The sequence below is a fragment of the Pseudorasbora parva genome, chromosome 25 (assembly GCF_024679245.1).
Source record: "Pseudorasbora parva isolate DD20220531a chromosome 25, ASM2467924v1, whole genome shotgun sequence".
NCBI classification, from domain to species: domain Eukaryota; kingdom Metazoa; phylum Chordata; class Actinopteri; order Cypriniformes; family Gobionidae; genus Pseudorasbora; species Pseudorasbora parva.
This window is the reverse complement of record NC_090196.1, coordinates 26,802,313-26,820,041: the sequence shown is the minus strand read 5'-3', so window position 1 is coordinate 26,820,041 and position 17,729 is coordinate 26,802,313. Positions and strand designations below refer to the sequence as shown.

Below are 17,729 nucleotides of genomic sequence, written 5' to 3'. Positions count from 1 at the left end.
CAGAAAATGCGAGGTTTTTCCTTTTACAAATGTAGATATCCTGTAGGTAGATATCAGCATTAAAGGATTAGTTCACTTCAAAATGAAAATTTCCTGATAATGTACTCAACCCCATCTCATCCAAGATGTCTTTCTTTTCATCAGTCGAAAATAAATGTTTTTTTTTTTAGGAAAACATTCAAGGATTTTTCTCCACATAATGCATTTCAATGGCAATCAACCGGTTGAAGGTCCAAATTAATGCAGTTTCAGAAGGGCTTCAGAGGCTCTGCACGATCCCAGCTGAGGATAGGGTCTTACCTAGCAAAACTATCTCTCTTTTTGAAGAAAAAATAAACATTGATATACTTTTTAACATCTTGCACTGCTTTGCGACTTGCTAAGGATTGCGTAATCACATCGGAAAGATCACTGTAGATGTAGGTGGAAGTACCACACCCCAAGAGAACATGTGAAGACAAAATCGCCCGACATTGTTGTATTACCTTTTTTTGCTTTTTGAAAAAAGTATTGTTGCTAAAGGATGTTTGTATTAGTCTGCGGTACTTCTGCCTACGTCTACTGAAGCCATTCAAAACCCTTTAAAACTGCATTGATTTGGACCTTTGACATTTTGGTTACAATTGAAAAATCGTGAGTAAATTACCAGGAAATTTTCATTTTGATGTGAACTAATCCAAAAGGCACTGTTGTCTAGATGTTCTGTTTTATATCCTAACCTCTTATTTCATTGTCCCAGGTCCTGTGAGCATCTTCCAGCCCTCATCCTCCTTCATTATTGCTGATATGAAGAGTCTTCGTCTAGAGATCCAGTTGGCTCCAGTCATGCAGTTGTATATTGTGGCCAGCACTGAAGAGAAAGGGAAACTGAGTGGTGAGTAAAGCAGACAGCAAATAATTTTGCCATTTTTCTTGTAAAAACCCCAACTATTGCACTCATATTTTAAGAAATGACTTGTTAAACAAACATGTATCATAGACACATTTAATTAAGTGTACTTTATTAGATGTCTGTCTAATTATTTTTAATCCTACACTTTGCTTATTTCAGGTCTGTGTGGAAACTATAATGACATCCAAAAAGATGATTTTAAAACAGACTCAGGCATTACAGAGGGCACACCGATTTCTTTTGTCAACTTTTGGAAGAAAAACCCATACAGCTGTCCAGATCTTGAAAACACATTTGACAACCCCTGTAGCATGCATTCAGACACAGGTACTGTTTGTTTTATAAACATTAATACAACATGCATGCATTTTTAAAAGGAGAGAATATAAGAATAATCATAGAATAAAGGCTGTGTTGTAGTGTGCAACTAAATATTTTTTGGGGGGATAGTTGAGGATAATGACCTATTAATTTTTTGTCAGGGTTAATAGTGTTCTTATTGTTTTCATTCAGAGAAAATAGCTAATGACTGGTGTTCCCGTCTTACAAACCCGAATGGAATCTTTTCCCCATGTCATTCAGAAATATGTCCTGATATTTATTACAAAGTGAGTATTTTTGTATAAAATGCATAAGATATATACATTTAAAGAATCATCTTTCTTAATTTGCGTTTAATCCTCTACAGTGGTGCGTCTATGACACATGTAAGTGTGCAGATATTAGGAAGTGTATGTGTGCGGCCGTGTCCAACTATGCCCACGCATGTGCTGCCAAAGGAGTCATTCTCCAGGGCTGGATGGATTCAGATCCCTGTGGTGAGAATTTCAGAAGTATTTTATTTAATTTTATTTGTAAATGTACACGGCATGAAATGTAATGCACGGCTTGAAAGCTATATTAAAGTGCCCCTCTTATGCTATTTTAAAGGCTTCTAATTAAATTTTTGGAGGTCTCCTAAAACAGGTTCACGTGCAACAGAAGGTCAAAAAAATATACATTTTCTTATGTAGATTAGCCTGATGTCTTCATACTCGTATTCTAGTCAGAATATGAGTCTGATACTACTCCATTGGGCTGCGATTATGGGGCGTGTTTCAGCCGAACCCGGAAAGAAAATGCCTCTGCACTTTATGGGATAGACCTACAACTAATCAGAGAAACGTGGTAATTAAGTTGTCAACTGGTTGTAAACAGAACTCAGCTGCATGCAAGCTGCAAGAAGTAGAAGATGTGTGTAAATGATCTTTGCCAGTGTTGTAAAAAGATTGCACCACAACGGCTCAAGACCAGACTGAATTTCTCGATCTTTTGTGTGGCATCCAGGCTACATCTTTATTGTAAACAAATTCACCCCAAGCACTGTTTGGTGACGTGGATGATTACGTTACTGTTGATCATCTGTCTATCATCATATTAAAGCCCGTCCTGACAATTTGATTGGTCCAAACAACTCTGGTTCGAGCATAATTGCTCCACAACGGAACAAGTCGAGACTGAATTTCCCGACCTCGAATGTTGTGGGCGGGGCTAAGTACGGCTGGCATCCAGGCTATATTTACATTACACATCATCACATTTTTCAATGATTCTAAAACAATTCGTTGGGTGAATCAGTCTCTCTAACTTCCTCTTATCCGCAAGCCTACGTTTGCTCTGATCGGCCTAGTCTGTTACGATTGGTCTACCGCTTACAGCGTATGTTCGAAGCTAAACGACCATCACCATTAATGAACTTCAGCTGCGTCTGGAAGATTCCTAAAGCAGTTAAACACACTGTAAAGACAGTAATGAAGATGTCAATTTGACCTTATCAATCCGAGCATGACGAGTAAAACATTTGGAAGAAGTATTTTTTCAACCTGAGCCTCCATCGCAAGGACAAATTAAGCAGGACGTTTCTCAGTGATACACTACTCATTTGCTCGCTCCTCAGCATCAGCATTAAGTGTATGTCCATTAACAAACCCATGTGCATATATCTAATTTATTGCTGTGCACATGTGGAAAATGTATCAATAATGGTGTATATGCATATGCCGAGCACAAACATGAATCACTGATGTAACATAAATGTTTGTAAAACAAATCTGGCTCCATCCTTTATATGACATTTGAGGGCTTGTCAAGTTGTTCACAGACAGACTACATACAACATAGGCATTATGCAAATGTGTTTTCTAGTGATGCAGAACTGTCACATAGATTTGAATTACAAATGACTCGGTGTATGCGGTTCAGAGATGATTCTTTCTTTTGGGAGAGAATAACTTTATGTATCATGCACTTTTGACTTTACAACTTTGCAGAACGTTTACATTCACAAACAGCAATACTATTCACTGCATGAAAGGGAATATTCGAAAGACTAGTGCCCATAAGGGGGCACTTAAACATGTTTGAATCACCTTCTGAAAATAAATGTCAAATGTGTGTTTGTCTGTGTGCACAGTGACAGATTGTCCAAACAACATGAAGTATACCTACAGCGTGACAAGCTGTAGTGGCACCTGCCGCTCTCTCAGTGTACAAGATAACACCTGCCAAGGGTCCTTCACACCTGTAGACGGCTGTGTCTGTTCTGAGGGAACATACCTCAACGAAGCCGGCAGCTGTGTTCCTGCTGACCAGTGTCCTTGTTACTATAAGAACCAAGTCATAAAGCCATCAGAAATAATCTACAATAATGGTGTTGAATGGTAAAAAATAGTAGTTTAACATAAACCGACACAATTCATTATTGATAAAAACGCTACCGATGTTAACTCTTGATGTTTCTTTCATATTACAGTATCTGTAACCTTGGTCAATTACAGTGCTCCAGAAAAGGTGAGCCAGAAACATGTCTTCTGCAGTACCTTCCAGATTAAAATCTGAGAGATCACTGAGATACAGCAACACTGGTATGATCGGCAAGTTTTCTAATCCTCATCCATGTGCCTGTTGTTTTAGAGTGCGAGGCTCCGATGGTCTTCTTCAACTGCTCAAATTATGAACAAGGGCACAAAGGGGTGGAGTGTCAGAGGACATGTGAGAAACAAGACCCCAACAATTGTGTGAGTTAGGATGGATGGTTGGATGAGAATACATGAATAACAGGATGAAAAGAATAATACAAATGTGTTATAATATACTGATAACATTAAATAACAAATATTGCAGGGAACATAATATAGTACTAATGCTCGTCCTTGATTTGTTTTGGCTGTAGGTGAGCACAGGGTGTGAATCAGGGTGTATGTGTCCAGATGACCTTCTAGCTGATGGCAATGGTGGGTGTGTGGAGAGGAAGAACTGCTTCTGTGTCCACAATGGGGTCACCTATTCACCTGGAGATCAAGTTCAAGAGGAATGTAACAATTGGTGAGCCAGACACCCAATCATCACATAGATAACCCATTTTTATAGTGTATTATTAAAGGGTCATGAAGCACTGAACTGCATTTTCTAAGATGTTAACAAAGATGTTCACGCAAACTCATGAGGAGAAATGGAAACAAAGCACAGCTTCATGTTAAAAAGTATCATTTTTTACAACATTTTTTATTTGTTTAAAAATATTTAAATAATTTTCTGACATTATTTAATTCAGTTGTAATTTTTCCAGTGTAAATGGTTTAATTTGATTGGTAAGAGCCTAATAGTGTCTTATTATTCTAATTTAATTAATTTATCAAATTTAAGAATGAAATTAAACATTTAAAAAGATAAGGGGCCCTTAATAAAGCACAAGCTATCATAAATATGCAGATTTAATTATGTCAAAGCTCATAGAACACTGATGAAAATTTATATTAATAAAAACAATTCTGGACAAGCTAACTTTTTACTTGGAAAAATGAATTGCATATTTACATTGCGTATCATCTGAAGGACAAGCCCATGAAAAGGCTTAATGTCGTCACTGTCAGGACCAGGTCAGGATACGGGAAAACCCATTTACTATTAAAACAACAAGAGATAGAAATATCATGAATGAACTACATGTACTTGTTATAGTAATAACAGTATATCATGCATAAGTGCTAAGCCAAACCTTACCATAACTCTATAGAAAGTAAATGTAGTTAATTAATATTACTCAGTACTTATTTGAGTAAGTACAATGTAACTACATCACCTCAAACTTTAGTGGACAGATGGACTTTGGCCCATTTAAATGGGCCCATTTACACAGTGTGCATTTTTCCATTCTACTGCACTTTTTTTTTTTATTGTTTTTCTATGTAAACGTGTGCTCATGTCTTGCGTCTTTTAAAAACTGATAATAGTTTAGTAATAATTTGTATATGTTCTATATTTCAGCACATGCACAAACGGGATGTGGATTTGTACAAAAAAGGTATGCTACGGCACCTGTACCATCTACGGTGAAGGCCATTTCAAGACTTTTGATGGCAGTATATATTCCTTCCATGGAGACTGCGAACATATCTTAGTCCAGGTATGTTATTCCTTGTCTGTGTCACTCAGTGGTGGACAGTAACGTTTTCAGTGTTTCCTTTGTTACTCTACTTAAGCGCATTTGTCAAGTATCTGTATTTTTAATTTGTGAAACTCTTGCATTTACTTCACTACATTTAAAGAATAATTTCATACTTTTTACTAAACTACAGTTTATGAAACCATACTGTTCCTCGTTATTTTGAAATGAAGATATCAATATCCATATCTGAGCCATTTAAAAAAAAAAGTAGTTCCTTATTTTCGTAGAAAAAGATAAATGAAAAGTCAAACAATGCAGTGAACGTGTATTTCAATTGTAAAAGTATCGCAACTGTTTAGGTAAGTCACCCATCTGTGTCAACTTCACTGCCTGACATGTTACTGTGTGTAACCCCTCTAGGATTATTGCAATATGGACCAGACTCCCTCCTTCCGCCTTGTCACAGAGAACAAATTTTGTGAGACCACCAGCACCATCTGCAAGTCAATCAGTCTCTTATTTGGGGTGAGGTTATTTCATAGATCAAACTGAGCATGAATGAAATAAAATGCAACATTCATCAGTAGTAACTCTAATGTATACAGGTGCCAATCATATAATTAGAATATCATCAAAAGTTGATTTCTTTCAATAATTCCATTCAAAAATTGAAACTTGTATATTATATTCATTCATTACACACAGACTGATATATTTCAAATTTTCATTGATCTTAATTTTGATGATTATAACTGACAACTAAGGAAAATCCCAAATTCAGTATCTTCAGTATCAGTAATTTGATTATTACTAAAGACCAATACAAAGAAAGGATTTTTAGAAATCTTGGCAAACTGAAAAGTATAAACATGAAAAGCATGAGCATGTACAGCACTCAATATTTAGTTGGGGCTCCTTTTGCTTGAATTACTGCAGCAGTGCGGCGAGGCATGGAGTCGATCAGTCTGTGGCTCTGCTCAGGTGTTATGAGAGCCCAGGTTGCTCTGATAGTGGCCTTCAGCTCTTCTGCATTGTTTGGTTCTGGCATATCGCATCTTCCTCTTCACAATACCCATAGATTTTCTATGGGGTTAAGGTCAGGCGAGTTTGCTGGCTAATTAAGAACAAGGATACCATGGTCCTTAAGCCAGGTACTGGTTGCTTTGGCACTGTGCACGGTGCCAAGTCCTGTTGGAAAATGAATGACCTGTTGGTCAGCAGCAGGAAGCATGAAGTGCTCTAAAACTTCCTGGTATATGGCTGTTTTGACCTTGGACCCCAGAAAACACAGTAGACCAACACCAACAGATGACATGGCACTCCAAACCATCACTGACTGTGGAAACGTCACACTAGACCTCAAGCAATGTGGATTGTGTGCCTATCCTCTCTTCCTCCAGACTGTGGGACCCTGATTTCCAAAGGAAATGCTAAATTTACTTTAATCACAGAATATAACTTTGGACCACTCAGCAGTCCTTTTTGTCTTTAGCCCAGGCAACACGCCTCTGATGCTGTCTGTTGTTTAAGAGTGGCTTTACACAAGGAATGTGACAGCTGAAACCCATGTCTTGCATACGTCTGTGCGTGGTGGTTCTTGAAGCACTGGCTCCAGCTGCAGTCCACTCTTTGTGAATCTCCCCCTAATTTTTGAATGGGTTTTGTTTCACAATCCTCTCCAGGGTGCGGTTATCCTATTACTTGTACATTTTTTTTCTACCACATCTTTTCCTTCCCTTCACCTCTCCATTAATGTGCTTGGACACAGAGCTCTGTGAACAGCTAGCCTCTTTTGCAATGACCTTTCGTGTCTTGCCCTCTTTGTGCAAGTGTCAATGATCGTCTTTTGGAGAACTTTCTAGTCAGCAGTCTTCCCCATGATTGTGTAGCCTACAGAACTAGACTGAGAGACAATTTAAAGGCCTTTGCAGGTGTTTTAAGTTAATTAGCGTATTAGAGTGGGGCACCAGGTTTCTTCAATATTGAACAATATCACAATATTCTAATTGTCAGAGATACTGAATTTGGGATTTTAGTTGTCAGTTATAATCATCAAAATTAAAATAAATAAACTTTTAAAATTTGTATCAGTCTGTGTGTTATGAATGAATATAATATACACGTTTCAATGGAATTAGTGAAATAAATAAACTTTTTAAAGATATTATAACTAAATGACCAACACCTGATTTTTTAAATTTAAAATTGCAATAATGTCATAAGAGAAAGAGATCCAATTACATATAAAAGTTATGGAGAATGTGTTGATACTCATTAGTCAAATCCTGCTGCATCATGACTGTCACGTTATATAGGGATTCTCAACCTCAATCAGCCCAAACTTGAAAAAGGCTTCAATCTACTGTGAAGCTCATGAAAAAACATGTGATTCTTGATCAATGATGCAATTTATTGAATATTTTCTGACAACCACTTAATCTTCTTAATTAGTCTTTAGTGCAGATGTTTAAATGCTCACCAACATTTAAAAAAAAAAAGGTTGCCAGCCACCGCCAGGGTTTTTGATCATTTTCACAAAAATGTAATGGCCCCTAGAATATTTTATTGTATGAATATCTGAGCGTCCGTTTTATTCTAGCCTCATGCATTCCTTTTTTATCAGCACTTAAATATGGGTAAGTTTCATAAAAATTCTGTGTTTGGCATGGAATAATTTTTACAAATAGCTGTAAATTCTGTGTTTGGCAGGAAATATCTTTCTTTCTTCAGTCGGGAAGAAAGTTTTTTGAGGAAAACTTTCCAGGATTTGTCTCCATATCACAGACTTAAATGGCTATCAAAATGTTGAAGGTTCAATTCAATGCAGTTTCAAAAGGCTTCAGAGGTCACACTAGACTAGACGTAGGTGGAAGTACCACCCTGTGTTTACAACACGCTCGTGCAAATACTAATACAAACATGCTTTGGCACAAAAAAAATAACATGAAGATAGAGGTTTTTTTGGTAAAGGGCATTTATATTCTTCTTCACATGTTCTCTTGGGGCAGTACTTCCACCTTTGTTTAGTGTGACCTTTCCGATATGATTACGCAATCCTTAGAAAGTCGCAGAGCAATGCAAGATGAGCAATTTAGGTTAAAAAGTATATACTTTTTGGGAGGGGGAAATGACTGATGGTTTTGCTAGATAATACCCGATTCTTTAGCTGGGATCGTGCAGAGCGTCTGAAGCCCTTCCTTTGAAACTGCATTGATTTGGACCTTCAAAATTTTGGTTGCCGTTTAAATACATTATGTGGGGGAACATCTTGGAATGTTTATGTCAAAAAACGTAACTTTTTTTCGACTGAAGAAAGAAAGACACAAACACCTTGGATGAGACAAACACCTTCTCAAATTTTTCTTATTTTAACAGTGATGAATATAATATTAATTTTTCTTTCAATTTCACATTTAGCTCAATGAGATACATTTATCTGAGGATGGAGTCAAAATAATTAAAAACAATGACACTGATTACGAATATGAAATCCATTCTGCGGGGATATATATTGTCACAGAGGTCAAAGGTCTTTTGAACTTAATCTGGGACAATAAAACAAGTCTGATGCTCCAGCTCCATCCCAAATTAAAGGTATGTATTCCTTAAATGTACACCCATTCAGACACAAACACATACAACTACTTCACCCTTAATTCAACTACTCACCTAACATCCACATGATCTCTATGGCAGGGCAAGGTGTGTGGACTGTGTGGAAACTTTGATGGAAATGCAAACAATGACTTTTTGAAGCACAATGGAGAAGTGGTGACAAATCCCGACGAATTTGGGAATAGCTGGAAGGTGAATCCCACCTGCCCAGATGTGACAAACGTGATAGACCTTTGTAAAGAGTATTCACATCGGAGTGTCTGGGCTGAAAAACGATGTAGCATCATAAGAAGTGATGTCTTTAAAGATTGCCATGCACTTGTAAGTAATGGTATAAATAATTTTGTACAGTTGTGTGATGTGAAAATTTTTGATGTTCACATATTTTGAAATGACCATTAGGAAACCTTTTTTATTGGGGAACCTGTTTAAAATGCATCCTTTATTTTTACAATACTGTTTGCTGACAGTGGTGGCACAGAAATTACACTTTACTTTAAAAAATTTGAAACAAAAACAAGCCCAATATTTATATATATATATTTTTTCATAAATATATAAATGGAAATAAAAACAATGTTTAAAGTGATAGTTTACGCAAAAAGGAAAATTGCATAATTTGAAATTCCAAATCTGCACTCATTTCTCCTGTGGAACACACAAAAAATATTTGTGTGTGTGTGTTCATACAGTGAAAGTCAGTGGGGTAAATGTTGTGGATCCAGAATGGGTCTTTTGGGGTAAACTATCCCTTTAATATTTTTATTTTATTAATTATATTTAACTTATTAAAATTATATGAACTCAGTTCATTCAACTTAATATATCTACTTACAGTCATTTTTTAAACTTCTGACACTGAGGAACATAAAAGAAGCTGTGAAATGTTCTGTCTCTCTGTTCCTAGGTGGACTCAACCCAATATTATGATAACTGCAAAACAGACACCTGTACATGTGACAGCGGGGGTGACTGTGATTGTTTCTGTACTGCAGTGGCAGCTTACGCTGCTGAATGCCGTAAAAAAGGAGTTTGTGTGGCATGGCGGACCCCAAGCATATGCCGTGAGTAATGTTATATGATTATATATAGTATATGATATTTCTAAAATGTCAGCAAATATTTTACTTTTGCCTCTAAACATACACAACACATTATATGTAAGTGTTTGTTTATTTTACTACTCTACCAATTTAAATAAACTTCTATGATTTCTCTTCTACGATAAAATGTTTTCATTGTACTGACATAAAATGGTTGTTCATGCAGCTTTATTCTGTGATTACTACAACCCTCCGGGAGAATGTGAGTGGGGCTATAACTCCTGTGGACCACCCTGCCCAAAAACCTGCAGAAACCCCACAGGAACTTGCTCTGATCAAATTCCCCTCCTTGAAGGTTAGGCGCAATCTTTTAAAAAAATATATATATCAAATTGTATTTTAAAAGGACCATATTTGTGTGTTTATTTACTAGGGGTGTAACGGTACACATATTTGTACCAAAGCGTTTCGGTAGTTGACTCCTGGTACAGTAGCCTGTGAAAACTCAGACAATTTCCGGCAAATTTAGATTTGCTCTGCAAGTAGTCTGGCAAAGAGCCTATTCAAGCCATTTTCTAATCTGTCGAAATCGCTGCACCAATCAGAAACTTTGGGGCAGGCTTTACACGATGATGACAGCGCAGCGACGGTGAAGCAGATTTTGTACATTACAAAGATGGATGGAGCTGTGGAACATCACTCGTTCGAATCAGCTATCGCGTCTGTTTTAAGCAATTTAAATTTTTCCTTTTTGTTAAAACCTGAGCAAAGAACAACACTCGGCTACCAGATGTGAATTACACAGGCTACTTTGATGAGGAGGATGGGGAGTGTGATCATGTGCTAACACACACAGCAGCTCTGTATCTGGCCTTTCTGCGCTGATTTCCTCAGACTAGATCTGGTAATCATGTAAAAATTGTAAATAACTAACTAGCATAACTATGCTGATGCTCAAGTCTGAAAATGTTCTAACACATCTGAAAAGACTGAAATGCTGTTTTTATTTAACAAGGTTCGGGAGGAACACGATTCAGATAATTGACACTGGTTGAGAGTACTCAGCTAATCAGCAAAGAGGCGTTTATATAACAGCCATCTTACCTGCGTATATATGGGGGGGGGGGGTACACTCTAGGTTCGGGCCTAAAAATCCAAGCTCGAAACCCTCCCCCTGGACAGCACGCCAAATACGCATTTAAAAATGTACTCTCCATAAGTGTGAACTCGTGAATTTGAATAAAGTTTGTGAGATGCAATTTTCCAATTTTTCCACTGATAGCAAATTAAAAGTTGTGATTTTCTAGGCTGATATAGCTAAGGACTATACTCTCCTTCCTGCGTAATAATCAAGGAACTTTGCTGCCGTACCATGGGTGCAGCGGCGCAATGATATTCGCAATGATTCCGTAATTTAAAAAAAAAAACTATTTTTACACTTAAAAATCTTTATTTGCTTAAAAAATGGTAACACTTTACAATAAGGTTTATTTTCCGTTAGCAACATGAACCAACAATAAATGATCAATACTTCTACAGACTGTAACCATAGTTCCCTGAGAACAGGGAACGAGACACTGCGTTGGAAAGATGATACGGGGAACGCCTTTAGCGTGACAGATGTCTCAACTACTATCGAATCACAGCAATCCTATTGATCGGTGACAGCCTATGATGTCATCGAGGTGCGACCAGGAAATATATAAAGGCGCCTTGCAAACATGACACCATCTTCTTCGTCTGAAGGAACAGTTTGCAGGCAGGCCCCGAGGCATGGCAGTGTGACGCATCGTCCCGTTCCCTGTTCTCAGAGAACTAAGGTTACAGTCTTAACCTAGAGATGTTCCCTTTCGAAAGGGAACTCACGCTACGTCGGAAAGATACTACGGGGAACGATATAGCCCCATTGCCATGCTGAGGGGAGTGCATGCCTACTGGCAGTGGCAACTGTCAGAACAAGCAAATTCAACTGAAATGCCTGAACCACTCCCCCTCTGGTCACACTAGGCATTCCCTACGGTCAAAGCCCAAGCTATAAGCCTTGGGGGGCACCTTCGTGTAACACATGAAGTCCTACCCCGGCCGCTCAAAGGCCTGGAACCAACCCATTCAACAGAAGGGGTTCCTTTAAGGGAACGTGGCTGAGGAACCCAAAGGTTAAGACTCGAAGCCCCGATAGCAGATGACCACTAGCTGTCAGCGTAAAGCCAGTTATGTATTCCCGTCCTGGGAACTCGTTCCCCCAGGGAGGCCAGAAGGGGCCTCCTACCTGACAACTGTCGAGGCTGACTGTTAAAGGGTTAGTTCACCCAAAAATGAAAATTAGATGTTTATCTGCTAACCCCCAGTGCATCCAACATGTAGGCGTGTCTGTTTCTTCAGTAGAACACAAATGAAGAGTTTTAACTTCAACCGTTGCTGTGTGCCAGTCATATAATGGGGTGAATAGGTAACAACTCTATCAATCAATCAATCAATCAACTTTATTTATATAGCGCTTTTACAATCACGATTGTGTCAAAGCAGCTTCACAGTGTCAAACAGGGTAATATTGCGACAAAATTAGATTTGGCTGTACAGCCGTACTGGAGAAAACAGTGATGTTATCAGCTTATTTTAATTTATCATATAGCGACAATGTTGGCAGATCAGTATTATAGTTTATAGAATTAAATAAGACCTAATTCATATATTTTATTTGTATAATAAGTTGAATAACTTTAATCATATTTTTAGTGTCCCCAACTGAGCAAGCCAAGCCAAAGGCGACAGTGGCAAGGAACCAAAACTCCATCGGGGCATGATGGAGAAAAATAAACCTTGGGAGAAACCAGACTCAGTCGGGGTGTGTAACGGATTCACAGAGGCAGGATTCAAAAGCAAGTAATTAGTTTATTTGACGGATGGTGTCACAGAAGTCAAAACTCAGAACACTGAAGAAGTCCGGATAAGACAGAGCAGTGAGAGAGGCTCTGTTGGCGACACGGGCAGGCTGTGAGCAGCTGTGACTCGGGAGGTCGGTACAGGTAATCCGGGAAGGGATCCAGCGTTTCACGGAAGGGGGAAACGACAACCAACACGGAGACACAAGGGGAAACATCCAACAACGCTCTGACAAAGACAAGAGAGAAACAGAGAGACTAAATAGGGTGAAGGTGATGAGTTGCAGCTGGTGCAGGTGATCAGCCACAGGTGTGTGATGAGCCAATCCCAGGCTCCGCCCTCACCTACATTTAACACGCACCCAAGAGTGAGACAGGGAATCCATGAACCGTGACAGTACCCCTCCCCCTAGGAGCGTCCCCTGACGCTCCCAGCCGACCTTACCTGTTGATTGTAATCATCAATAAGGGAGTGATCCAGAATGTCCCTAGCAGGAACCCAACTTCTCTCCTCCGGACCGTAACCTTCCCAGTCCACCAAGTACTGGAAACCGCGTCCCCTCCGTCTAGAATCCAGAATGCGATTAACCGAATATGTTGGTTCCCCATCTACGAGTCGCGGCGGTGGGGGAACCGGGACTGGCGGATTAAGGTGGGAGTGAAAAACAGGCTTGATTTTGGATACATGGAAGGCGGGATGAATCCTCCTGTACGCCGGAGGGAGTTTGAGGCGGATTGTCACCGGACTAATGATCTTGGTGACAGTGAACGGGCCGATAAATTTGGGAGCAAGTTTATTAGATACGGAGCGGAGAGGAATGTTCTTGGTTGAAAGCCACACTTTTTGACCCACGACGTAAACGGGAGGCTTAGACCGGTGGCGATCGGCTTTAGCCTTGGTGCGCGCTCCCACCTGGAGCAGAGTCTCACGGGCTCTGGTCCATGTGCGATGACACCTCTGGATAAAGGCGTGAACAGAGGGGACCGCGACCTCGGAATCCAGACTAGGAAAAATAGGTGGCTGGTAACCTACACTACACTCAAATGGCGAAAGGCCCGTAGATGACACTGGTAACGAGTTATGAGCGTACTCAACCATAGAGAGTTGTTGGCTCCAGGATGAAGGATTCTTGGATACCAAACATCGCAACACTCTTTCCAGATCCTGATTGGCTCTCTCAGTCTGACCGTTGCTTTGGGGGTGATAACCCGAAGACAGACTAACCGTGGCTCCTAGTAATTTACAAAACTCCTGCCAAAATTTGGACACGAATTGGGAACCTCTGTCGGAGACCACGTCCATCGGGAGGCCATGTAACCGAAAGACGTGGTCTACTACAGATACCGCTGTCTCCTTGGCTGAGGGTAATTTGGGCAAGGGAATGAAATGTGCTGCCTTCGAGAATCGGTCCACGACGGTCAAAACGACCGTCTTGCCCTGGGAGGGCGGGAGGGCGGTAACAAAATCTAGAGCGATGTGGGACCAGGGTCTCGAAGGAACAGACAACGGCTGAAGTAACCCATGAGGAGGTTGGTTAGATGTCTTACCAACCGCACAGACTGAGCAAGCCAAAACAAAACTGTGAATGTCGCGAGCCATAAGTGGCCACCAAAATCGTTGCTTTATTAAACTGCTAGTGCGGTTTACCCCTGGATGACAAGCAATGTTGGAGCAGTGACCCCATTTGAGGACCTCGGATCTTAACCCCTCCGGAACGAACAAACGACTCGGTGGGCCGCCGGGCGGGGGCGTTACCCCTTCTAAGGCCACTTTGACCTTCGATTCGATCTCCCATGTGAGTGTAGAGATAACTATCTTCTCTGGCAAAATACACTCGGGAGTAACCGGGCGTTCGGAAGCATCAAAAATACGAGATAAAGAGTCGGGTTTGATGTTTTTAGACCCGGGGCGGTACGAGAGAACAAAGTCAAAACGTCCGAAAAAAAGTGCCCACCGAGCCTGCCTGGAGTTGAGTCTTTTAGCAGATCTAATATATTCAAGGTTCTTATGATCCGTCCATACAATAAAAGGTACCCCCGACCCTTCAAGCCAATGACGCCACTCCTCCAACGCTAACTTGACGGCCAACAACTCTCTGTTACCAATGTCATAATTGCGTTCGGCAGGAGAAAGACGATGGGACAAAAACGCGCACGGGTGCATCTTGTCATCTGAGGGAGAGCGCTGTGAAAGAACCGCTCCTACCCCCACCTCTGACGCGTCGACCTCTACCACGAACTGACGTGTGGAATCAGGGGCGACTAAGATGGGAGCCGAAACAAAGCGGCTTTTAAGTTTGGCGAATACAGCCTCGGCTGTATCGGACCACCTGAACGTCGTTCAGGGAGAGGTCAAGGCAGTCAGAGGTGCGGCTAGTTGGCTGAAATTGCGAATAAAACGCCGATAGAAATTGGCGAACCCCAGAAACCTCTGTAGGGCCTTACGGGAATCTGGACTTGGCCAATCCATCACAGCCTTAACCTTGTCGGGATCCATGCGCATTCCCTCCGATGACACGATGTACCCTAAAAAAGGAACAGACTGTGCATGAAAAGCGCATTTCTCCGCCTTGACAAAAAGCCCATTCTCTAGCAACCTCTGAAGCACTCGTCTGACGTGTCGAACATGTTCCTGGAGAGACGAAGAAAAAATCAAAATGTCATCCAGGTAGACATATATGAATTGGTCGACCATGTCTCTCAACACATCATTGACGAGTGCCTGGAAAACCGCTGGGGAGTTGGAAAGGCCGAAAGGCATGACCAAATATTCAAAATGCCCCCTGGGGGTGTTAAATGCGGTTTTCCATTCATCCCCCTCCCTGATGCGAACCAAATGATAAGCGTTACGTAAGTCCAACTTCGTGAAGACGGATGCTCCCTGTAACCTCTCGAAAGCTGAAGACATCAACGGCAAAGGATAGGTATTCTTTACCGTGATGTTATTCAGCCCTCGGTAATCAATGCAAGGTCGCAGAGAACCATCCTTCTTCCCCACGAAGAAGAACCCCGCCCCCGCTGGAGAAGAGGAAGGGCGGATGAATTTGGAGGCTAGAGAATCAGAAATATATTTCTCCATGGCCTCCCTCTCTGGAATAGAAAGAGAGTATAGTTTGCCCTTAGGCGGAGACTTACCTGGGAGTAAATCTATAGCACAGTCATAGGGACGATGCGGAGGAAGAGAAGCAGCTCGGGACTTACTGAACACTTCCTTCAGGTCGAGGTACTCCGGAGGCACGTTAGACAGATTCACCGTCTCACTCTGAAAAACAGAACGAGACACAGACGAACAAGCAGACACCAAACAAGACTCATAACATTTATCACTCCACGCAGACACAGAGTTTTGTCCCCAGTCAACCCTTGGATTGTGTAACTCCAGCCAAGGGTGACCGAGGACAATGGGAGCCAAAGGGGAGTCCAGGATGAAAAATGAAATGCGTTCAGTGTGGTTGCCGGAAGTGATCAGTGTGAGTGGTTCAGTGGTGAATGAAATGTCAGGGAGAACTTGTCCGTTAAGTGCGTTGACAGAAATGGTGTTCTTGAGTGCAATGGTGGTTATGTTGAGTTTATGAACCAGGGCAGAGTCAATGAAGTTACCTTCCGCTCCCGAGTCGAGAAGGGCAAGGCTGGAATAATCCTGAGCTGCCCACAGCAATCTCACCGGGAGGAGAGTGGAGGATGAGGTCTTTTCCACGGAGATCCCGCCCGACAGTAGCCTTCCTTTTACCGCCGGGCGTGGTCTTTTACCGGGCAGGAGTCTAGCAGGTGTCCGTTCCCGCCGCAGTACAGGCAAAGACCACGGGATCTCCATCTCGCCTTCTCCTCCCGGGAGAGCCGAGCTCGACCCACCTGCATGGGCTCCGGGTCGAAGGTGTGGCTGACCGCATCCGTAGTGCTGGCCTGAGGGCATTCGACGCTCCCAAGCTGAGGCTCCATCCTGGACCTCAGCCGACTCAGATGAGCGTCCACCCTCAACGCAATATCGATGAGACCGTCAATCTTCTCCGGAAGGTCGATGGTAAAGATCTCCTTCTGGATGCGGTCAGCCAGCCCATGCAGGAACATGTCCCACTGTGCCTCCTCGTTCCACTTGCACTCGGCGGCCAGGGTGCGGAACTCGATGGAATAATCCGAGACCGAGCGGTTACCTTGACGGAGCTCTGCGAGTTGACGTGCCGCTTCTCTTCCGGTCACCGCTCGGTCAAACACCCTTCTCATCTCCGCCGCCAGCGTCTGGAACGAGGAGCAGCAAGGATGTTGATTCTCCCACACCGCCGTTCCCCAAAGTGCGGCTCGTCCGGAGAGCAGGGTGAGGACGAATGCCACCTTGGATCTCTCCGTGTTGAAAGTCTGCGGTTGAAGAGCGAAAAACAAGGAACACTTGGTAAGGAAGGCTCTGCAAAAATTGCTCTCACCGGCATAACTCTCGGGGGTAGGCAGACGTGGTTCCGGTTGCCGCGATGCGGATGGTGTGTGGGGAATCGGCGGTGGGTCGGGCACAGTGGGACCGACGAGTTGTTGCATCTGTTGGGTCAGCTCGGCCACCCGTGCCACCAAGGTGTGTACTGCCTTTCCTGTGGCAGTTAAGTTCGCCTCCTGCTGGTCCAGTCTCTCGTTGCTGCTGGTCAGTAGGGCGTTGATACTCGCTGAATCCATGGTTGGTCAGAGCGTTCTGTAACGGATTCACAGAGGCAGGATTCAAAAGCAAGTAATTAGTTTATTTGACGGATGGTGTCACAGAAGTCAAAACTCAGAACACTGAAGAAGTCCGGATAAGACAGAGCAGTGAGAGAGGCTCTGTTGGCGACACGGGCAGGCTGTGAGCAGCTGTGACTCGGGAGGTCGGTACAGGTAATCCGGGAAGGGAT

The 17,729-nt window shown here is 41.9% G+C and overlaps 1 protein-coding gene across 1 annotated transcript in view; it reads left to right on the top strand.

Annotated features, from left to right (window-relative positions):
* Positions 1 to 17,729, top strand: part of LOC137065035 (mucin-2) — a 50,737-nt gene that overhangs the window by 5,437 nt on the left and 27,571 nt on the right. The window contains exons 12-23 of the mRNA XM_067436601.1: positions 740 to 874; positions 1,052 to 1,219; positions 3,345 to 3,591; positions 3,684 to 3,721; positions 3,845 to 3,948; positions 4,104 to 4,255; positions 5,198 to 5,336; positions 5,739 to 5,843; positions 8,736 to 8,912; positions 9,015 to 9,254; positions 9,841 to 9,997; positions 10,203 to 10,331. Of these exons, the coding sequence (XP_067292702.1) occupies positions 740 to 874; positions 1,052 to 1,219; positions 3,345 to 3,591; positions 3,684 to 3,721; positions 3,845 to 3,948; positions 4,104 to 4,255; positions 5,198 to 5,336; positions 5,739 to 5,843; positions 8,736 to 8,912; positions 9,015 to 9,254; positions 9,841 to 9,997; positions 10,203 to 10,331 (1,791 nt within the window). The remainder of the gene's footprint in view (positions 1 to 739; positions 875 to 1,051; positions 1,220 to 3,344; positions 3,592 to 3,683; positions 3,722 to 3,844; positions 3,949 to 4,103; positions 4,256 to 5,197; positions 5,337 to 5,738; positions 5,844 to 8,735; positions 8,913 to 9,014; positions 9,255 to 9,840; positions 9,998 to 10,202; positions 10,332 to 17,729) is intronic.